This window comes from Salmo salar, chromosome 12 (assembly GCF_965601325.2).
Source record: "Salmo salar chromosome 12, fSalSal1, whole genome shotgun sequence".
Classification (NCBI taxonomy): Eukaryota; Metazoa; Chordata; class Actinopteri; order Salmoniformes; family Salmonidae; genus Salmo; species Salmo salar.
The window spans coordinates 91,510,163-91,534,543 of record NC_138302.1 but is presented as its reverse complement, the minus strand read 5'-3'; the positions used below and the strand labels follow the sequence as shown (position 1 = coordinate 91,534,543).

At 42.2% G+C, this 24,381-nt stretch overlaps 1 protein-coding gene across 1 annotated transcript in view; it reads left to right on the top strand.

Annotated features, from left to right (window-relative positions):
* The window catches only part of LOC106566045 (suppressor of tumorigenicity 7 protein-like), a 48,041-nt gene extending 24,671 nt beyond the window's left edge, over positions 1 to 23,370 (top strand). The window contains exon 15 of the mRNA XM_014133852.3: positions 21,029 to 23,370. Coding sequence (XP_013989327.1) covers positions 21,029 to 21,124 — 96 coding nt within the window. The 3' untranslated portion in view covers positions 21,125 to 23,370. The remainder of the gene's footprint in view (positions 1 to 21,028) is intronic.
* Positions 23,371 to 24,381: the final 1,011 nt, after the last annotated feature.

The following is a 24,381-nucleotide window of genomic DNA, read 5'->3' as shown; positions in this document are numbered from 1 at the left end:
CCTACTTCATTCCAATATTTACGTCACCCATTGATATTTATTCCCCCAGTAATTATTTATGGATCCATCCAGTTGTGGTTAAGAAAACAGTGCATGTGTTGGAATATGTGAAGAGACAGGTGAAGCGACATGCCTCGCAAAGTTTAGAACTGGCAGGAGGATAGTAGTAGCGGGCGCTGCCTAGCAACCATCAAGAGCTTAAGAGCGTAGTTAGTGCGTGCCAATGCCGCCTCAGCATTACGACTGCATTTCATACTAGGCCGTAGGCAGAACTTTACAACAGTCATGACTAGGTTGGTTGCTGGAAATACATTGAACAAAAATATAAACGCAACATGCAACAAGTTCAATGATTTTACTGAGTTACAGTTCATATAAGGAAATCAGTCAATTTAAATAAATTCATTAGGCCTTAATCTATGGATTTCACATGACTGGGCAGGGGCGCAGTCATGGGTGGGCCTGGGAGGGCAAAGTCCACCCACGGGGAGCCAGGCCAAGCCAATCAGAATGAGTTTTAGCCCCACAAAAGGGCTTTATTACAGGCATCATCAGCTGTCCGGATAACTGGTCTCAGACGATCCCGCAGGTGAAGAAGCCGGATTTGGAGGTCTTGGGCTGGCGTGGTTACACGTAGTCTGCGGTTGTGAGGCCGGTTGGACATACTGCCAAATTCTCTAAAACGACGTTGGAGAGGCGGCTTGTGGTAGAGAAATGAAGAACATAAAATTCTCTGGCAACATCTCTGGTGGACATTCCATTCCAGTCAACATGCCAATTGCGCGCTCCCTCAACTTGAGACATCTGTGGCATTGTGTTGTGGGGCAAAACGGCACGTTTTAGTGGCCTTTTATTGTCCCCAGCACAAGGTGCACTTGATATACCACACCTGTCAGGTGGATGGATTATCTTGGCAAAAGAGAAATGCTCACTAACAGGTATGTAAACAAATTTGTGCACATAATTGGAGAGAAATACGTTTTTTGTGGGTATGGAAAATTTCTGTTATATTTTACTTCAGCTCATGAAACATGAGACCACCATGTTTTGATGTATGTGATTTAGTCCCATTTCTTATGCATTCATAAGACACGTGTGGCTCTGTGTTTCTGTTTTTAGCTTGTTTGGCTAGGCCCTCTCACACTAGGCTAATCCTCTGTTTACAGTGGCCCTGTTTATTAACTCTCACTTTACACAGCAGGGCTATTAGTCTGGTTAAAAGCAAGCCCTCAGAGACCGTCTCATGCTCAGACTTTTGTTATGGGAAAGGCTACCTCTAGATAGTGAGAGCCGGGTTTTTACGTCACGGCGGAGAGCCTGGTTTTTGCAGTGCGGCGAAGAGCCTGGTTTGTGTTAGGGCCAGATAGAGAGAGGCACTACATGAAAGCCTCAGAGGCTGGAGGGAAGAACGGCCAGGCCCCACCATTCTCTGAGGAAAACCGCCCCCTGGCTTCCTCTTATCCACTCCTATTCCCACTACATGACAGCTGTAATCTACTCCTAGTCACATTACATGGTAGCCATAGCTGTCCTCAACTAGGACTGGGCGGTATACCATATTTTACTATATACCGGTATTGATGCACGGACCGGTTTGGGTTTTTACTTTACCTTCTATAACTGTATTTGAATGTTTGGTTTGTTAAATGTGATATACCTTGTGTAACGTTCCATTTTTATTGTTTACACTGCTACAACTTAGACCGCTGCGCCACTCGGGAGCCCTAAGGCACTGCATCTCAGTGCTAGAGGTGTCACTACAGACCCTGGTTCGATTCCAGGCTGAATCACAAAAGGCTGTGATTGGGAGTCCCATAGGGCAGCGCACAATTGACCCAGCATCGTCTGGGTTAGGGGAGGGTTTGGACGGGGTAGGCCGTCATTGTGTAAAAAATAATAATAATACGTACTTAACTGACTTGCCTAGTTAAATAAAGGTTAAATAAAAAACATTTAAAAAAAACTTGAGTCATCCCCCTCAGCTCTCTCCCCATCTCTCCATGCCGCTTTCCTCACATACTTAGCCCCGTCCCCTATCACTCAAGGAGCGCATTTGTTGTTGCTTGACCACCAGACACTTGCGTTCAGTCTGCATCGTCAATGAAGCACATGCAACAATTTTGATGACATTTGCTTAATATAAATCCACACGCGTTCTATAATTACACTTTGTTTCTTACATCTGTAAACATCTAGTTTGTCTTTTCTTAGCTAAGCTAAATCGTGTTAGCCGCTAATTCTAATCGTTAGTTAGCTGGCTAGCTAGCTAATAAATGTACTGAGTCAGAGCAAACGTAGCTAGTTAATACAGCCAAAGATTTATAGGGTCCCCTAGGAAACACTGACCATCACTTTGGTTCCTACCCTGTCACAATAACTCCTGCCTGGCATTTTCATTAATTGTCATGTCAAACAACATTGTATTCAAAGTGCCCACTATTATATTCTAACTATAGAATTAGAATGATTATTCTATTTCCATGATTCCTACAGTTCACCCAGGTGTTTTGACCTAAACTGCAAGTCAAATTGCAATTGCAATATTTGGTTAAAAATAAGGCCTAGTTCTTTTCCCCATATCATGCAGCCTGACATGGCAGTGTGAAAATCACCTCAAATAAGTGCAGTAAATGCAAAAATGTATGGAAATGCAGGAAATTCAATTGAACAGTATAAAACAATCAGAATGGAGAAAGACCCATTTGAAATCACTTAGAATGTATGTGTTGCCACACTAGGGTCACACACTACTCATAAAGCAAGTTTAGAACTTTTATTATTAAAAAACATAAAATACTGTCAAATTACGCTACCTATTCTGTAGATCATTGATGGCAGTTGGTCAGTAGAGACTAGCCTAATTCGATGTGTGCTTTGTAACTCTCTCCATGTTATGGAGGATGGATGATGTTTTCAGTATTCAGACGTACAGTGGCTTGCGAAAGTATTCACCACCCTTGGCATTTTTCCTATTTTGTTGCCTTACAACCTGGAATTAAAAATAGATTTTGGGGGGGTTTGAATCATTTGATTTACACAACATGCCTACCACTTTGAAGATACATTTTTTTTTTGTGTGAAACAAACAAGAAATAAGACAAAAAAAAGGAGAACTTGAGCGTGCATAACTATTCACCCCCCCCCCCCAAGTTAATACTTTGTAGAGCCATCTTTTGCAGCAATTACAGCTGCAAGTCTCTTGGGGTATGTCTCTATAAGCTTGGCACATCTAGCCACTGGGATTTTTGCCCATTCTTCAAGGCAAAACTGCTCCAGCTCCTTCAAGTTGGATGGGTTCCTCTGGTGGACAGCAATCTTTAAATCATACCACAGATTCTCAATTGGATTGAGGTCTGGGCTTTGACTAGGCCATTCCAAGACATTTAAATGTTTCCCCTTAAACCACTCCAGTGTTGCTTCAGCAGTATGCATAGAGTCATTGTCCTGCTGGAAGGTGAACCTTCGTCCCAGTCTCAAATCTCTGGAAGACCGAAAAAGCTTTCCCTCAAGAATTTCCCTGTGTTTAGCACCATCCTTCAATTCTGACCAGCTTCCCAGTCCCTGCCGATGAAAATCATCCCACAGCATGATGCTGCCACCACCATGCTTCACTGTGTGGATGGTGTTCTCGGGGTGATGTGAGGTGTTGGGTTTGCGCCAGACATAGCGTTTTCCTTGATGGCCAAAAGCTACATTTTTGTCTCATCTGACCAGAGTACCTTCTTCCATATGTTTGGGGAGTCTCCCACATGCCTTTTGGTGAACAACAAACATGTTTGCTTATTTTTTTCTTTAAGCAATGGCTTTTTTCTGGCCACTCTTCCGTAAAGCCCAGCTCTGTGGAGTGTACGGCTTAAAGTGGTCCTATGGCCAGATAATCCAATCTCCGCTGTGGAGCTTTGCAGCTCCTTCAGGGTTATCTTTGGTCTCTTTGTTGCCTCACTGATTAATGCCCTCCTTGCCTGGTCTGTGAGTTTTGGTGGGCGGCCCTATCTTTGCAAGTTTGTTGTGGTGCCATCTTCTTTCAATTTTTTAATAATGGATTTAATGGTGCTCTGTGGGATGTTCAAAATGTTGGATATTTTTTTATAACCCAACCCTGATCTGTACTACTTAACAACTTTGTCCCTGACCTGTTTGGAGAGCTCCTTGGTCTTCATGATGCCGCTTGCTTGGTGGTGCCCCTCGCTTAGTGGTGTTGCAGACTCTGGGGCCTTTCAGAACAGGTGTATATATACTGAGATCATGTGACAGATCATGTGACACTTATATTGCACACAGGTGGACTTTATTTAACTAATTATGTGATTTCTGAAGGTAATTGGTTGCACCAGATCTTATTTAGGGGCTTCATAGCAAAGGGGGTGAATACATATGCATGTACCACTTTTCTGTTTTTTATTTCATAGAATTTTTGGAAGTAATTTTTTTACATTTCACTTCACCAAATTCAACTATTTTGTGTATGTCCATTACATGAAATCAAAATCAATTTAAATTACAGGTTGTAATCCAACAAAATAGGAAAAACGCCAAGGGGGATAAATACTTTTGCAAGGCACTGTAGGTGACTGAGTGATATGATGAGAGAGAAAGTTGTTTCCTTGTAAATCTTATCTGATTGAGTGTCTTTAAACACTTTGAAACATCTGACTCCTCGTCACTACACACTGTTCTGTTTGGGTCTGGGTGGACGTGTCTGTAGATCTCTGATTATTGAAATGTTTACCAAGAGACGTGTTTTTATAAACACAAGCAAATAGTTGGCCAAAATACACTTCAACGAGGAATGTATGAAGACCACACTCCAGATGAAAACTTGCAGTCACAACTTTGCAGTCTTGTATAATGTCGCCTACCTGAATGTGAAAAACAATGATCAATTGGGCTGATATCTTAAAACCATGACCCATTGGGTTGATATGTTAAAACCATGATCAATTAAGCTGATATCTTAAAACCATGATCAGTTGGGTTGATATGTTAACGTGAAGTATATACATTCCAGTTGTACTAGGAATGAAGACTAACCTATGTTATCATATTGTGTGGTGTCGTCTCTGTATTTTGCACAATTTCCTCATTACAGTCCTCTACTTCATTAAGGATTGTGTGTGTGTAGGCTTGGGCGGTATACCGTGTATATACCGTATACCGGGGTATTTTGAAATACCGACACACAGTATGATTTTCAATACCGTTTGGGGCGCCCTAAAGCTTGAGGGGTGGGGTGCGTGCTACGCACTTGCTTAACTATCTTAGGTGTGCCAAATAAATGATCTCCAACTCAGGGCTCCAGCTATGCATTTGGTCATGACACCCTGTTCTGTTTGTGTCTGGGTGGACGTGTCAGTAGACCTGTGACTATTGAAATGTTTACCAAAAGGCTTGTTTTTATAAACGCAAGCAAATAGTTTGCCAAAATACACTTCAGCAAGGAATGTGTGAAGACCACACTCGAGATGAAAATTTGCAGTCAGAACTTTGCAGTCTTGTATAATGTTGTCTACCTGAATGTGGAAAAACCATGGTCAATTGGGCTGATATGTTAAAACCTTGATCAATTAAGCAGATATCTTAAAATCTTCATCAATTGGGCTGATATGTTAACATGAAGTATAGACGTTATACATTCCAATTGTTGTAGTAGGCATAAAGACTAGCCTATGTTATCATATTGTGTGGTGTTGTCGCTGTAGGTTGAGACTGTGTATTTTGCACAATTTCCTCTACTTCATTATGGAGTGTGTGTATGTGTTAGGCTTGGGCAGTATACCATATACATTTTGAAATACCAACGGTATGATTTTCAGACTGGACTTTGTGCAAACTGGAAACTTCATATCCCGAGGCCGCATTTATAGTAGCTGGGGACTTTAATAAAGGAAATCTGAGGAAAAGGTTAACAAAGTTTTATCAACACATCTCCTGTGCTACTCGCTCATCGAGCACTCTTAACCATTGCTACTCCCCCTACCGGGATGGCTATAAGGCATTGACCCCCCCCCCCCCCCCCTTCGGCAAATCAGATCATGCCTCCATTTTGCTCCTCCCCTCCTATAGCCAGAAACTTAAACAGGAATTACTAGTGGTAAGGACTGTTGAACATTGGTCTGAGCAATCGTAATCTATGCTTCAAGATTGTTTTGATCAGGCGAACTGGGAAATCTTCCGGGCTGCCTTTGAGAATTGTATTGATGTACACATTGACTCGGTGACAGAGTTCATCAAGAAGTGCATAGAGGATGTTGTTCCCACTGTCACGATTACAACCAAAAAAAGTGGATAGATGGCAACATTTGTGCAAAACTGAAAACACGAACCACTGCATTTAACCACTGCAAGGTGACTGGGAACATGGAAGTATACAAACAGACCAGCTATGCCCTCCATAAGGCAATCTGAGGCGCAACAACAGGGACAAAGTGGAGTCGCAATTCAAAGGCTTGGACACGAGGCGTATGATGCAGGGACTCCAGACAATCACAGATTATAAAGGGACAAGCTAAACACCACCTTCGCCCGCTTCAAGGAAAACTCAGAGCCGCCAACGTGGGCCACCGCCACTAACAAGGACTGTGATCTCGTTCTCTGTGGCCGACATGAGTATGACATTTATGGCATGTTAACCCTCGCAAGGCTGCCTTCCCAAGCCGCGTCCTCAGAGCATGTGCAGACCAGCTGGCTGGAGTGTTTACGGACCTATTCAATCTTTCACAATCCCAGTCTGTTGTCCTCAGTTGCTTCAAGATGTCTAACATTGTTCCTGTACCCAAGATAAGCGACAGTCATTTAGTTCAGTTACCATCACCCTATAGCACTTACTCCTGTCATCATGAAGTGCTTTGAGAGGCAAGTTAAGGTTCGATCCCAGGCTGTGTCACAACCGGCCGTGACCGGGAGTCCCATAGGATTGCGTCCGGGTTAGGGGAGGGTTTGGCTCATCGCGCTCTAGCGACTCCTTGTGGCGGGCCGGGCGCCTGCTGGCTGACTACGGTCGTCAGTTGAACGGTGTTTCCACCGACACATTGTTGCGGCTGGCTTCCAGGTTAAGCGGGCGAGTGTTAAGAAGTGTGGTTAGGCGGCTCATATTTCAGAGGACGCGTGACTCGACCTTCGCCTCTGCCGAGCCTGTTGGGGAGTTGTAGTGATGAGACAAGATCGTAATTGGATATCATGAAATTGGGGGGTAAAATACACACAAAAAATAGGAATGCTGTTCAACTACTCAGCCTTCAACACCATAGTGCCCTTCAAGCTCATCACTCAGCTCAGGGCCCTGCGTCTGAACCCCGCCCTGTGCAACTGAATCCTGGACTTCCTGACAGGCCAACCCCAGTTGGTGAAGGTAGGCAACAACACCTCTGCCACATTGATCATCAACACAGGGGCCCTACACGAGTACATGCTCAGCCCCCTCCTGTACTCCCTTTTCACCCATGACTGCGTGTCCACGCACGTCTCCAACTCAATCATCAAGATTGCTGACGACACAACAGTGGTAGGCCTGATTACCAACAATGACGAGACAGCCTACAGGGAGGAAGTGAGGGCCCTGGCGGAGTGGTACCAGGAACGTCAACGTCAACAAAACGAAAGACCTGATCTTGGACTTCAGGAGACAGCAGAGAGAGCACACCCCCATCCACAACAACGGGGCCACAGTGGAAAGGGTGAAAATCTTTAAGTTCCTTTGCGTGCCCATCACAGACAACCTAAAATGGTCCATCCACACAGACAGTGGTGAAGAAGGCTTAACAGCGCCTCTTCAACCTTGGCCCCTAAGACCCTCACAAACTTCTACAGATGCACCTTTGAGAGGATCCTGTTGGGCTGTATCACCGCCTGGTACGTTAATTTCACCATCCGCAACCACAGGGTTCTCCTGGAGAGGGTGGTGCGGTCAGCCCAACGCATCACCGGGGGCACATTGCCTTCCTTCCAGGTCATCTACAGCTCCTTGTGTCACAGGAAGGCCAAGAAGATCATCAAGGACCTCAGCCACTCGGGCCACGGCCTGTTCACCCCACTACCATCTAGAAGGAGGAGACCGTACAGGTGCATCAAAGCTGGGACAGAGAGAATCTGTTTTTCAGTCTATCTCAGGCCATCAGACTGTTAAATAGTCACCACTAGCCGGCCTCTGCCCGGTACTTTGCCCTGAACTTAGTCACTGTTACTAGCTGGCTACCACTCGGTACTCTGCTCTGCACCTTAGAGACTGCTGCCCTACAGTTTTTCTTCTTTTAAAAGTTACAAACTTATGCCGTGACCGTTAGTGGTAGATGGTGGCATTCTGTCATTGCACCACACTATCACAAAGGGGAGTTAGAACGCCTATCTATCGGTAGTCTAAACTGTGGCAATTAATGGAGGCGTTTTCAGTCTGAGAGTCTCCTCTGGCACTAGAGTCCTGCATCAGGCAACAACAACAAAACTGCCGGTGGTCCTGGAGTTAAGAGAGAACTTGGGTAAAACAATGGGGTTATTTCACTTGACATGTGGACTGACGATTTTTGAAAAATAGCCACGGTGGGCTTTTGGTTTCTCTCCCTCTAAAAACAGAAATTAATAACAAACTGGCTTTATTGACAAATTAGTAAGAATGTCTCACCCCATGTTCAAGAATGGCCTTTTTACCTTTATTCCGATTACAATTGCTCACTTGAAACAAAATCATCTCCAAAATATTGTTATTTTTTAAACAAGCCATAGAAAGTTGGTTACAACAAAAAAAAGTAAGGAACTTGTCTGTCGGCCCTGCGTTAAAGATCAAAATTGGTTAAAGAAAATTGTGATAAATATAAAATATATACCAGTTTCATTTAAGGACCAAAATATTGACAGCAGTGCCATATAGATATTTTGAATGTACTGATTCCATGGCATATGGTTTATGAATTGACATGCAATTGTCCGCTCCTCCTGAAAGCCCTAATATTAAAAACAGTCAAATGCATGCTCTCTGTCGCCCACACGCACTTTAAACATTTGGATAATAAAGCATTTAAAGGCTGACATTAGTTGGTTTTAGTACTTCTGACAGCCAAAATTCTTACTCCACCCATATCTTTTGGACTTTTAAACATTCCCAGAAGACATGGATTATTATAGGCTACTGCAGGCCTAAAACCTATGGGTGCAAACAACGTTTCCATGATGGGCTATTAGCAGGACAATTGACTCTTCAACCTTTACAAAAGGATAGCTCGGGCTAGGTGTGGGAAAGAAAATCCCCCTAATTTACAATGTAGTAAGTACTCTAAAGTTTTACATTTCTAACTACAAACATCATGCAACTGCAAAATGTCGGGTAAAGCATATACTGTACAGTATTTCTTAATCAACATCTTAATACTTTCGTTAATAAAATAATGATAAAAATACTCTTTCAAAATGCAGATGTTTATTTCAACTATCAGCAGGATAATAGACTCTTGCCGAGTTTAGGGACTTTAAATATATTAGTTGATCCATAATGAATTACTATGGGAATAAATATCACTGAATGACATAGCATGGGTCTGGTCTTGAGAAATCAATCATGGGCCTATTTATATAATGAATATGAATTCAGAGGGCAGAAATGATTAAATATTAAAGCATTAGAACTCTCACTAAAGGCGTCAGTCATACAAAAGTTATACTTAAATCCGAAAGAGTTTTGCAGTTTGTCACGAATCATTGGGTCGAAACTACAGAACAGTACAAAACAAGAGAACACACATGGTTAATGTTCTGGAAATAAATAGAAAAATAAACACATTTTATATATATATATATATATATCTTACAGAGCCTTTCCATAAGTCCACTTAAGTTTCTTCAACTGTGATTAGAGCGATGTTGATGTTGTGCAGTGATGCCAGCAGATTCCAGATTGCCTTTGCCGATTGCTCATCATCTTCAACCATAGTCGATGGCTTGAATAGTCTCGCTGGAAATGGAATACCATGGTAGATGCTGTGTTTTTGGTTGATGGCCAATATATTAAAAACAGTCACATGTAATTTGTGATTTCAATCGCTTTATTGTTTAATTATTTAAGGCTCCTTTCTCTTCTGGAACTCTGCTGGAGTTCTTTTAAGAATAAAGTAGGCTAATGAAGGCAACACATTGTTGCTTACTGGAACACCCAAAGTCATCCAATTGTTTATAATAGGATTTGAAGCAACTATTTCAGCACCGTTTTGCGCTGCTCTGAGACAAGCATGGGGACTGGTCTTGATAAATCAATGAAATTGTATTTTCACTGAATCTCCGTTTGTGTATTGGTTATCCTACAGGTAGGGTGTGGAAATGTTAGGATTATTTTTTGCTGTCCATCAATGATTCCCAACCAAATGTAAAGAGCTTGAGCAATTTTGACAAAAACTATGATTATGCATGTTTATGTTGCCTAAGAGTTGTGCACAATCTCACATAAAATTTGTGCATATTATGTACATAATGTTTTTCTGCAGAATTTGTGCATTTTTGTGTGGCGTTACCATGTTTACTATGTACTGTAGGCTATGTTTACTTCTCAGACTGCACAGTAGCCTAATAAACATATGTATTTTGAAATATATATTTTTTTTACCACGGTAGATGCTGTGTTTTTGGTTGATGGCCAATATTAAAAACAGTCAAATGCATTTGTGAATTCAATCGCTTTATTGTTTAATTATTTAGGGCTCCTTAGTCTTCTCTGTGCTGGAGTTCTTTTAAGAATAAAGTAGGCTAATGAAGGCAACAAATTGTTGCTTACTGGAAAACCCAAAGTGTAGTCAACTATTTCAGCACCGTTTCGCGCTGTTAGGATTATTTTGGATTATTTTGCTCTTCACTCGCAGTCACTTAGTACCCTACTCCCAACCAGTCACGCTGTAAAGGGCCAACTTTTGAAAGCCAGTCACCACTTCCCCCCACCCCACCATGTTAAAACTGGTTCTCTCTTTCTTATTCTCCTATTTTCTTCTCGCTAAATAACAGGTACTGTAGTTGCCCAGATACTTCCCACCTTTCCCTCAGCTATACATCCATGGCTCTTCCTATAACATCTGCCTCCATCTAATCCTTGTTTAGTATTACTGAATCAACCACTGCCTGTCAGATTTATAATTTTTGTTTTTCTTGGAATAGAAACACCATTATATTAATCAAATTAATTAAGCTAAATTCCTTAAAATCAATCCCATATACTATGTTTTTACAAAAAAGGTTTTAAATTCTCTAGTACAGCCAGTATTAAAAACAGTCAAATGCTGCTCAAAGATGCCCTCTCGTGGTCAAACTAGCACTAACTAGCATTAATGGCAACAATGGCTGACACTAAAATAACGTGCCATAGAATTCTGCGGCAGCCCGCAAGCTGTGCTACAGTACGACACGACTTTTAAAGGAAGAACCACTGTATATACATAGTCATTGAACACTGGTCACTTTAATTATGTTTACATACTGTTTTACCCACTTCATATAGTGCATTGGAAAGTTACAGCCTTATTCAAAAATGTATCAAATTACATTTATTTTCCCCTCATCAATCTACAAACAATACCCCATAATGCCAAAGCAAAAACTGGTTTTTAGAAATGTTTGCAAATGTATTACAAATAAAAAAACTGAACACGTTTACATAAGTATTCAAGCCTTCTTGGTTATGACGCTACAAGCTTGGCACACCTGTATTTGGGGAGTTTCTCCCATTTTTCTCTGCATATCCTCTCAAGCTCTGTCAGGTTGGATGAGGAGCGTTGCTGCACAACTATTTTCAGGTCTCTCCAGATATGTTTGATCGTGTTCAAGTCCCGGCTCTGGCTGAGCCACTCCTGCATTGTCTTGGCTGTGTGCTTAGTGTCATTGTCCTGTTGGAAGGTTAACCTTTGCCCCTGGTCCTGAGAGCTCTGGAGCAGGTTTTCATTAAGGATCTATCTGGACTTTGTTCCGTTCATCTTTCCCTCTATCCTGACTAGTCCCCCATTTTTATTAATTTAATTTAATTTATTTTTTATTTCACCTTTATTTAACCAGGTAGGCTAGTTGAGAACAAGTTCTCATTTGCAACTGCGACCTGGCCAAGATAAAGCATAGCAATTCGACACATACAACAACACAGAGTTACACATGGAATAAACAAAACATACAGTCAATATTACAGTAGAACAAAAGAAAACAGAAAGTCTATATACAGTGAGTGCAAATGAGGTAAATTAAGGCAATAAATAGGCCATGGTGGCGAAGTAATTACAATATAGCAATTAAACACTGGAATGGTAGATGTGCAGAAGATGAATGTGCAAGTAGAGATACTGGGGTGCAAAGGAGCAACATAGATAAATAAATACAGTATGGGGTGAGGTAGGTAGATAGATGGGCTGTTTACACTTGGGCTATGTGCAGTGATCTGTGAGCTGCTCTGACAGCTGGTGCTTAAAGCTAGTGAGGGAGATATGAGACTCCAGCTTCAGAGATGTTTGCAGTTCGTTCCAGTCATTGGCAGCAGAGAACTGGAAGGAAAGACGACCAAAGAAGGAATTGGCTTTGGGGGTGACCAGTGAGATATACCTGCTGGAGCGCAAGGCGGGGCTTTACCTAGCAGAGACTTGTAGATAACCTGTAGCCAGTGGGTTTGGCGACGAGTATGAAGCGAAGGCCAACCAACGAGAGCGTACAGGTCGCAATGGTGGGTAGTGTATGGGGCTTTCTTGACAAAACGGATGGCACTGTGACAGACTGCATCCAGTTTGTTGAGTAGAGTGTTGGAGGCTATTTTATAGATAACATCACCGAAGTCGAGGATCGGTAGGATGGTCAGTTTTACGAGGGTATGTTTAGCAGCATGAGTGAAGGATGCTTTGTTGCGATATAGGAAGCCGATTCTAGATTTAATTTTGGATTGGAGATGCTTAATGTGAGTCTGGAAGGAGAGTTTACAGTCTAACCAGACACCCAGGTATTTGTAGTTGTCCACATATTCTAAGTCAGAGCCGTCCAGAGTAGTGATGCTGGACAGGCGAGCAGGTGCGGGCAGTGATCGATTGAATAGCATGCATTTAGTTTTACTTGCGTTTAAGAGCAGTTGGAGGCCATGTTAGTTAACACAGTGTCCAAAGAGGGGCCAGAAGTATACAGAATGGTGTCGTCTGCGTAGAGGTGGACCAGAGAATCACCAGCAGCAAGAGCAACATCATTGATGTATACAGAGAAGAGAGTCGGCCCGAGAATTGAACCCTGTGGCACACCCATAGAGACTGCCAGAGGTCTGGACAACAAGCCCTCCGATTTGACACACTGAACTCTATCAGAGAAGTAGTTGGTAAACCAGACGAGGCAATCATTTGAGAAACCAAGGCTGTTGAGTCTGCCAATAAGAATGTGGTGATTGAAAGAGTCGAAAGCCTTGGTCAGGTCGATGAATACGGCTGCACAGTAATGTCTCTTATCGATGGCGGTTATGATGTCGTTTAGGACCTTGAGCGTGGCTGAGGTGCACCCATGACCAGCTCTGAAACCAGATTGCATAGCGGAGAAGGTACGGTGGGATTCGAAATGGTCGGTAATCTGTTTGTTAACTTGGCTTTCGAAGACCTTAGAAAGACAGACAGGGTAGGATAGATATAGGTCTGTAGCAGTTTGGGTCTAGAGTGTCACTCCCTTTGAAGAGGGGGATGACCGCGATAGCTTTCCAATCTTTGGGAATCTCAGACGATACGAAAGAGAGGTTGAACAGGCTAGTAATAGGGGTTGCAACAATTTCGGCAGATAATTTTAGAAAGAGAGGGTCCAGATCGTGTAGCCCGGCTGATTTGTATGGGTCCAGATTTTGCAGCTCTTTCAGAACATCAGCTATCTGGATTTGGGTGAAGGAGAAATGGTGGGGGCTTTGGCGGGTTGCTGTGGAGGGTGCCGGGCAGTTGACCGGGGTAAGGGTAGCCAGGTGGAAAGTATGGCCAGCCGTAGAGAAATGCTTATTGAAATTCTCAATTATAGTGGATTTATCGGTGGTAACAGTGTTTCCTAGCCTCAGAGCAGTGGACAGCTGGGAGGAGGTGCTCTTATTCTCCATGGACTTTACAGTGTCCAGAACTTTTTTGAGTTAGTACTACAGGATGCAAATTTCTGTTTGAAAAAGCTAGCCTTAGCTTTTCTAACTGCCTGTGTATATTTGTTCCTAACTTCCCTGAAAAGTTGCATATCACGGGGGCTATTTGATGCTATGCAGAACGCCACAGGATGTTTTTGTGCTGGTCAAGGGCAGACAGATCTGGAGTGAACCAAGGACTATAATCCTAGTTCAACATTTTTTGAGTGGGGCATGCTTATTTAAGATGGTGAGGAAGGCACTTTTAAAGAATAGCCAGGCATCATCTACTGACGGGATGAGGTCAGTGTCATTCCAGGATACCCCGGCCAGGTCGATTAGAAAGGCCTGCTCGCAGAAGTGTTTTAGGTGACAGTGATGAGGTTTGGTCGCGGACCCATTACGGATGCAGGCAATGAGGCAGTGATCGCTGAGATCTTGATTGAAAACAGCAGAGGTGTATTTGAAGGGCGAGTTAGTTAGGATGATATCTATGAGGGTGCCCGTGTTTACGGATTTGGGGTTATACCTGGTAGGTTCATTGATAATTTGTGTGAGATTGAGGGCATCAAGCTTAGATTGTAGGATGGCCGGGGAGTTAAGCATGTCCCAGTTTAGGTCACCTAGTAGCACGAGCTCAGAAGATAGATGGGGGGCAATCAATTCACATATGGTATCGAGGGCACAGCTGGGGGCAGAGGGAGGTCTATAGCAAGCGGCAACAGTGAGAGACTTGTTTCTGGAAAGGTGAATTTTTAGAAGTAGAAGCTCGAATTGTTTGGGTACAGACTTGGATAATAATACAGAACTCTGCAGGCTATCTTTGCAGTAGATTGCAACACCGCCCCTTTGGCAGTTCTATCTTGGCCGAAAATGTTATAGTTAGCGATGGAGATTTCATGGGTTTTGGTGGTTTTCCTAAGCCAGGATTCAGACACGGCTAAGACATCCGGGTTGGCAGAGTGTGCTAAAGCAGTGAGTAAAACAAACTTAGGGAGTAGGCTTCTAATGTTAACATGCATGAAACCAAGGCTTTTACGGTTACAGAAGTCAACAAATGAGAGCAACTGGGGAGTGGGAGTGGAGCTAGGCACTGCAGGACCTGGATTAACCTCCACATCACCAGAGGAGAAGTAGGATAAGGGTACGGCTAAAGGCTATACGAACTGGCCGTCTAGCACGTTCGGAACAGAGAGTAAAAGGAGCCGGTTTCTGGGCACGATAGGATAGATTCAAGGCATACTGTACAGACAAAGGTAAGGTAGGATGTGAGTACATTGGAGGTAAACCTAGCCATTGAGTAATGATGAGAGAGATATAGTCTCTAGAGACGTTTAAACCAGGTGATGTCATCGCATATGTAGGAGGTGGAACAACATGGTTGGTTAAGGCATATTGAGCAGGGCTAGAGGCTCTACAGTGAAATATGACAGTAATCACTAACCAGGACAGTAATGGACGAGGCATATTGATATTAGAGAGAGGCATGCGTAGCCAAGTGAACATATGGGTCCAGTGAGTGGTTGGGCTGACTGGGGACGCGGCGATTCAGACAGTTAGCAGGCCGATGCTAACAGTTAGAACAAGCTAGCAGTCGTAGAGGATCGGCAGGGTTCCGTGCCCCGTGCCGGCAGTAGAAGGCGTCCGGATATTGTAGCCCAGGAGTGGGCTTCGGTGGTAGCACAGGAGCCCTGGCCGGGCTAGCTTCAGGCTAATTGGTGCTTGCTCCGGGATGGAAACGCTAGCCAGGAGTAGTCACCCGGGATTGCGCTTAGCTAGTTCCGAAGATCCAGATGAAAATGTTCAGAGTTTGCGGTAGGAATCCGGGGATATGGGGAGAAAAAAAAAAATAAATAATAATAGGTCCGTTGTGCTCTGGTTTGAGTCATGTTGTTCGAACTGGCGAGAGCTTTCCCGAGCTAAAGGTTAGCTGATGACCGCTAGCAATGGTTTGCTGACTGATAGCTGGTAGGTAGTTAGCTGGCTAGCTTCAGTTGAAGCATTCCAGATCCGAGGTAAATAGAAATACTTTAGGAAAAAAAACAGATCCACGCCACATTGGGTGAGGCAGTTGCAGGAGAGTATTTAGAAGTTGAGGTTTAGGAAAATATTTTTTAAAGATATGCGAAGAAAAAGATCTAAAAAGATATATACAAGGGACACGACAGGACAAAGACGTCTGACTGCTACGCCATCTTGGATTCGAATGCCAGTCCCTGCCGCTGAAAAACATCCCCACAGCATGATGCCGCCACCACCATGCTTCACCGTAGGGATGGTGCCAGGTTTCCTCCAGATGTAACGCTTGGCATTCAGGTCAAATAGTTAAATCTTGGTTTCATCAGACCAGAGAATCTTGTTTCTCATGGTCTAAGAGTCCTTTAGGTGACTTTTGGCAAACTCCAAGCAGGCTGTCATGTGCCTTTTAATGAGGAGTGGCTTCCGTCTGGCCACTCTACCATAAAAGCCTGATTGGTGGAGTGCTACAGAGATGGTTGTCCTTCTGGACAGTTCTCCCATCTCCACAGAAGAACTTTGGAGCTCTGTCAGCGTGACCATCGGGTTGGTCTCCTCCCTGACCAAGGCCCTTCTCTCCCGATTGCTCAGTTTGGCCGGGAGGCCAGCTCTAGGAAGAGTCTTGGTGGTTCCAAACTTCTCCCGTTTAATAGTGATGGAGGACACTGTGTTCTTGGGGACCTTCACTGCTGCAGACATTTTTTGGTACCCTTCCCCATATCTGTGCTGCGACACAACCCTGTCTCGGAGCTCTACGGACAATTCCTTCGACCTCATGGCTTGTTTTTTTTTATATAGACAGGTGTGTGCCTTTCCAAATCATGTCGATTCAATTGAATTTACTTCAATCAAGTTGTAGAAACGTCTCAAGGATGATCAATGGAAACAGGATGCACCTGAGCTCAATATCAAATCTCTTAGCAAATACTTATGTAAATAAGGTATTTCTTGTTTTGAAGATTTATACATTTGCAAAAATAAAAAACTGTTTTTGTTTTGTCATAATGGGGTATCGTGTGTAGATTGATGTGGAAAACATTTAATTTAATACATTTTAGAATAAGGCTGTAACGTAACTAAATGTAGAAAAGGGAAAGGGGGTCCGAATACTTTCAGAATACGCTGTATGTAAAGTGCCTTCAGAAATTCACACCCCTTCACTTTTTTCACATTTAGTTGTTTTACAGCCTAAATTTAAAATAGGTTATATTGAGATATTTTCTGACTGGCCTACACACAATACACCTTCATGTCAAAGTGGAATTATGTTTTGTTGTTCATTTTTTTGTTTTACAAATGTATAAATGAAATGATGAAATGTCTTTTAGTCAGTAAGTATTCAACCCTTGTCTTATGGAAACTACAAATAAATTCAGGAGTATGGGCTTAACAAGTCACAAGTTGCATGGACTCACTATGTGCAATAATAGTGTTTAATATGATTTTTGAATGAATACTTCAGTCGAGCAGTGAATTTCAAACACAGATTCAACCACAAAGACAAGGGAGATTTTCCAATGACTCGCAAAGAAGGGCACCAATTGGTAGATACAAAAAAAAGAGCAGACCTTGAATAGCCCTTTGAGCATGGTGAAGTTATCAATTACACTTTGGATGGTGTATCAATACACCCAGTCACAATAAAGACACAGGCGTCCTTCCTAACTCAGTTGCTGGAGAGGAAGGAAACTGCTCAGGAGTTCGCCATGATGGTGACTTTAAAACAATTACAGAGTTTAATGGCTGTGACATGAGAACTGAGGATGGATCAACATTGTAGCTACTCCACAATACTAACATAATTGAGTGAAAAGAAGGAATGCAAATATTCCAGAACATGCATCCTGTTTGCAACAAGGCACTAAAGTAATACAGCAAAAGAAATTGGCAAAGCAATTAACTTTTTTCTTGAATTAAAGTGTTATGTTTGGGGCAAATCCAATACAAAACATTACTAAGTCCCACTCCATATTTTCAAGCATAGTGGTGGCTTCATCACGTTATGGGTATGCTTGTAATCGTTAAGAACTGGGGAGTTTTTCAGGATAAAAAAGAAACGGAATGGAGCTAAGCACAAAACACTAGAGGAAACCCTGGGTCAGTATGTTTTCCACCAGACTCTGGGAGATGAATTCACCTTTCAGCAGGACAATAACCTAAAACACAAGGCCAAATCTACGCTGGAGTTGCTTACCAAGAAGACAGTGAATGTTCCTGAGTGGCCGAGTTATAGTTTTGACTTACATCTGCTTGAATATCTATGGCAAGACCTGCAAATGGTTGTCTAACAATGATCAACAACCAATTTGGACTGGGAAGTTTATTATAAATAAATAAATTGAGTCACCAAATCTGCAATAGAAAGAATAAAATGTAGCTCCTGTAATATGGGTCATATTTAAGCAGTTTGAGATAGAGCAGGGGTCTCCAACCCTTTTTCTTTCAGAAAGGCCATTCAATACTAAAACATTTTTTCACAAGCTACTCATTTACAGCCTGCATATTTTGTTATTGTGTAGGCCTAATTTGATGAATAGAAACAAAGTAATGTAATTGCGTTTTGGTTTTAAGAACCATGCATTTTTTTATGCATTACTGATTTCAGTAATCATTGCTACAGTTATGATGTATATAGTGCTATTTCTGTTGTTTTATGTATTACCATTTTCATTGTTTTATTTTTACTTACTGTACCCTGCAATCACACCTGCAATCCTGTACATGTGACTATTCAAGACTGAATCTGAATTATGAGAACAAAAATCTTTCTACTGTAGCCTACCTTGAGAATCTTGCCTTTTTTAAAATGAGTGAAAATTAAAGGGTTTTACGTTTGAACAAATCTGTAGCCTGCAACTACTATCAATTAAAAAAAAAAAATTGTAATTCTGTTTAATAGTGGCCTTTTTTAACAACAACCACTGTGAGTAGAATATAAACAGAATAAACATGAAAAGTATGAGTAATAACAAAAGTGTAGTCTCAGCAAGCACACTAATTGATGTTCTGCTTTAACTCCGACATGGACTTTTTTTGGTGCCATTGTTTGAAGCGCTGTCTCCATGAGCATGTTTAAATTTAACTTGTCTCAGCACCATACATATTTGATGAGAAGAGGGTCTAAATTGCTTATTTGGTCAAAATTAGTTACCAAACCAAGCAGAGCTGTTTTATCGTGATACAAATATCCTGTGCTTTTTACTTTGGGCATAGGTGCATACAAACAAAGCTTGGCTACATTGTAACTCTGAAGCGGCCACAGTGCGCTGGCATATGGGGCTCACCCGGGAAATTATACAATGAAAATGATATGTAACAACACCATTGGACCAAACACTCTGACATGAAACAACAATACAAATGAAACGACATCGTAACAAAATAGATTTAAATCAATATTCTGCAGGTCGTATTGAACACCAGTGGTGTAACTAGTGCTTTCTAACTTTACTCAACTATCACAGAGCAGGAGTGAAGCAAGACTTTCTATTGGTCAATACCATTTATCTTGAGGCGACGGGGTTCAAATTGTATTATCATCATTTTGGTAATTATTTAACTAGGCAAGTCAGTCAAGAATAAATTCTTATTTACAATGACCGCCTACCCCGGCCAAACCTGGACGACGCTGGGCCAATTGTGCGCCGCCCTATGGGACTCCCAATCATGGCAGGATGTGATACAGCCTGGATTCGAACCAAGGACTGTTGCCTCTTGCACTGAGATGCAGTGCCTTAGACCGCTGCGCTACTCTGGAGCCCAAAATGCAATCTGTTAAATATTATACAGTGTCATATATAAAATGGACATATCTTTTTTAATACAGACTACTTTAAAACATTACTAATCATTGAAAATGACATTACCCAATACATCATGATCATTTTCTGGTAAAAAAGTGTGGGTGCAAAAACATACGTTTGCAACCCTATTTTGAAAGTGTGGGTCCAGCTGCTCCATTGCGCAGGCACCTATACGTATACCCCAGTATGGTACAAGAAAGGTATGAACATCTGGATACCACCCAGCCCTAGTTTGTGTATCTATTAAGTGAGGGTTGGAACTGGAGAAGAGAGACCCATTACATGGCATGCTTGGCCATAGTTCCACATACTAGAACAATGCTGTGGTCTTGCTTCCCATATCCTGTCAAAACCATCTGTTCACCTCGCGAATGTATTGCTTCATAAACACAAAGTGTTGTTTATGGTGGATTGAACTATTGGGGTTGAACATTTTTCAGATGTGTGATCGTGGATGATTTCTATTGGTTAAGCTGGAGAGGGAGAGGCCTCAGCAAGGGTTATGGGTCTCCCCTCTCTACTTGCTTATTTGTTTTGGGAGAGAATTTTATAGAATTACACCTGGGTCCCTGGGGTGTAGTAGTGATGCAAGCTCTGGTATTCAGCCTTAGATGAAGGGTACATTCTAACGTGCCCCCTGCCCTCAATACAAGTCGCCATGCTTCTGCTGGTAGTCTCACTTTCATTTCTCCTCCCTATATGTAACCTTTATTTAACTAGGCAAGTCAGTTAAGAACAAATTCTTATTTACAATGACGGCCTACCCCAGCCAAATCCGGACGACGCTGGGCCAATTGTGCGCCACCCTATAGGACTCCCAATCACGGCTGGATGTGATGCAGCCTGGATTCAAAACAGGGACTGTAGTGACACCTCTTGCACTGAGATGCAGTGCATTAGACTGCTGCGCCACTCGGGAGCCCAACTATATAGTGCTCTAAATACCCCCAATTCATGTTGTTAACTTCAAAAGAATACAACATAAAAATTGCTGACACCATTCAAACCAATGAGGGTTCGGAATCAGCCAATTATCTCAGAATCATATTTTTTCCATATAGAACCGTATATCCCCATCTCTGGATGGGTTGTAGGCTATTGAAAGCGGTGTATTGAAATAACTTTGTTTTGTTTTGTTCCTCAGTTCTTCAGCACCCTCTTCACACCCCTGGGTTTCTTCGCAGACAAGATGGAGAGCTTCATGCCGTCCAGTTTCTGGCATCAGCTGACTCGAATCTGACCCCATCACACACACGTACACGTACACACCCCTCAGACACCAACACTCCAAAACTACAGACAGAAATGTTTGCTCTCCTGTCTTCAGCGTGCACACACACTTGTTGTTTTGGTACTGATTATGTTGGCCAAGTCTTGTATCAACATCCAGACGCAACTCAGAGATGCAACTGCTAAAGAAGCCAGGTTTTTAAAGTAAACATTTACCAGATATTCACGCAGTTATTCGTTTATTATTATTATAGGAACTTGAAGTTATGTTGAGTTACACAGAACGGTAAATAGAAAGTATTTCAACCTACATTTTACTTCCAAGTCCCACCTCTAAATTACGTCAATCTCTCATACAGTTATGAATTAAGTGCTGAAACAAATGTATTATTAGTTCATGTTTCATTATTGTGAAGGCTAACACTGCAGTTCCTGGAAGTAGTATCCCTCTGTTCTAGTTAGGGTTGCAAAATTACAGGAACATTTGATAAATTCCCAGATTTGCCTGAGATCCTGGTTGTAGAATTCCAGATTTCCTCCTTATTCCCCTACTGATTCTGGGAATCTTCCAACTGGGATTTTGGGAAAAACATGGAATTTATTGAAAGTTCCTGGAATTTTGCAACCCTAGTTCTAGTGTTGCTATTCATAATATCTGGCCAAATGTATTGTATGTTAGCTGGTGTAGCAGGAGACAGATGGATATATATAGAAAAGCATACTAGAAGGCCTGTTTTCCACGATCGCATGTCTGAACAGACACATTCATGTTCACTAGAATAAGGTAGAGCCATGTATTTAGAGAGTTGGGACATTGTGGTTTCTGCTTTATGATGCATTTACATGAGACAACAATACATGGCAGCCATGTTAGCGGCCCATTTACATTACATGGGAAATATGTCTATAATGCTATGTAACAATGTCTAGAATTAGAACAATATAATAAAAAAAAATCTAAATACATGGCTCTGGAATAAGGTATGTGTGTCATGCCAGTTCAGATGGGTTAAAACAAAGCATAGCCTTTATGGTATATAGTCATCCTATGGGGTAGAGTTTAAGTTTGTGAGACCTTCTAAAAACAGATCCTTGATTTACTGCTTCACTCTGTCTGTAGTGTATACAACGCCTGCAGTGTTTTGCCAGTTGTTGCTACAGCATGCCACCTCCGCGCTATATCACTGGCAACCTGCGCCCCCTCAAACGTAGCATAAACATGTAAGTGGGATTATGACCGGTTACGGCATGGGTAGTCATGGCATCACTCACAGCCAATCACATAACTGAACGCTGCGTTTCCAGGTCCTCCTCTATGAGTTGTAGTCAACTCGTATTGCTCAGGTGTAATCAGCCAATCACAACAGGACGCTATGTTTGAATCACTGTGTGATTTCACCGAAGCCTCAACAGCAAATACTCTGAACCATGATCTAAGACTAGTCAATAGCCTACAGTATATATTGTGGCAGGACTCGATATTTGATCATGAATAGCATAAAGGGCCTTTTGTGCCTCACTGGCTCAACAGACAGATTGGATTTAAGCGGCTTGATGAAATTAAAAGCTATTTCTCACAATACTCCCAGATATGTATTGTATTGATGAACCAATGTTTCGGCACACAGTGGGTTCAGAACCCGCTCATTCATTTGTTAATTCCTTCAACTGTATTATGTATTTTAGCATACATAAACCCAATTATGCGTAAAGATGGCAACAAGTGCTGACTGTTTATTGGTTGCTGGTAGTGCATTGCATCCGGGGCCGGACTAATGCATTGTGGGCCTCGGGGCCCCAAAAAATATATATTTTGGGAGGAGAATACAGCTAACTTTCTGCATTTCAACATGTGCGGTTTAATAATGCAATTCTACACATTTTGTCACGTGCCCTTTCGGTAATCCGGCTCTGTTTGCATAATATGATATTTGTGCACTGTGCTTGAACAGCACTTATAATTGGTTTGCTACTTTCATTCAACTTATGTGTCAGAGCCATCAACACTCCTACCTGGCTATACTGTACACTATCTGGGTGTAACTACTGTACACTATTTTAATTCCATACTGTTGGATTATATTTGTGATAGTCCAGAATAACAAGATGAAATGCTGAAGACAGAAGTCCTAATATTTGACCTTACTACCATATGAGTTAGATAGCTCACAATAAATTGGTTCTTGAATGTAAATCTAATGCGTTTGTGTTTGAATTTTTGTTGTACTTTGTGAACAAATAAATTTAAAAAACAGATTGAAGACTGATTTGTATGTTTTGGGAGTGTGGCCTAGGCCCTATGGTTTACCCTAGACCGGGGATGCCCAACCCTCTTCCTGGAGATCTACTGTCATGTAGGTTTTCAGTCCAACCCTAATTTAGTGTATCTGATTCAGCTAGTTAAGGTCTTGTTGAGCAGCAAATAAGTAGAATCAGGTGTGTTAAATTAGGGTTGGACTGAAAACCCACAGGACGGTAGATCTCCAGGAAGAGGGTTGAGCAGCCCTGCCCTAGACAGTGAACATACATGTAAGACTAGCTGAGAGTACCTACATTATATGTCCTTACCATTTTGCTGTATTTGGTGTTTGAATGAAAACCTGCTTTGACGTTATGACCCACATCAATGTTCCCTTTCCCCCACACCGTGAAAGAGAGCCCATCTCCTAACACTAGACTAGGGGTTGTTCAACTGTTATATTTACATTTATACTTGCAGTTTGGTGCTTAGAGGAAGTTGGCCACTTATTGAAGTTGTATCAGGTCCAAGGGTTTGTGACAGTTACTAATGATGATGTTTGTGTTTGAACCAACAAACTGCTGGTGAACGTTCCTCAGACTCTGGGGCCGTGACAACAACAGCAGGGACAAAACACTCTCATCGGTCCCCTATAAAGATACACAAACAGCCACTTTGTCTTTGTCAGTAGAGATACACAGAGACTTATAGAGAGTGGTTACCATGACTCATTGGCTTGGAGCATGGTGCTTGGGTTAGGGTTAGTGCTTGCAACACCAAAGTGGGGGGTTTGAAACAACCCTTATCCCCTCTAGGTATTTGTGTATATCTGAAAGGATTGGGTAAGCATTACTACAAAATCCCACTTCACACTCCATACCCCCAGATGGCAGTAGCTATACTCTCAAAGCTACTGTTCTCTATACTCTCAAAACTCCAAACTAGTTTGGGACTTGCGGAGGCTATGTGGTGGGATAGAGATGGACGTTTGGTGTGCTCCTGCACATGGAGACTGGATGGGCTGATGT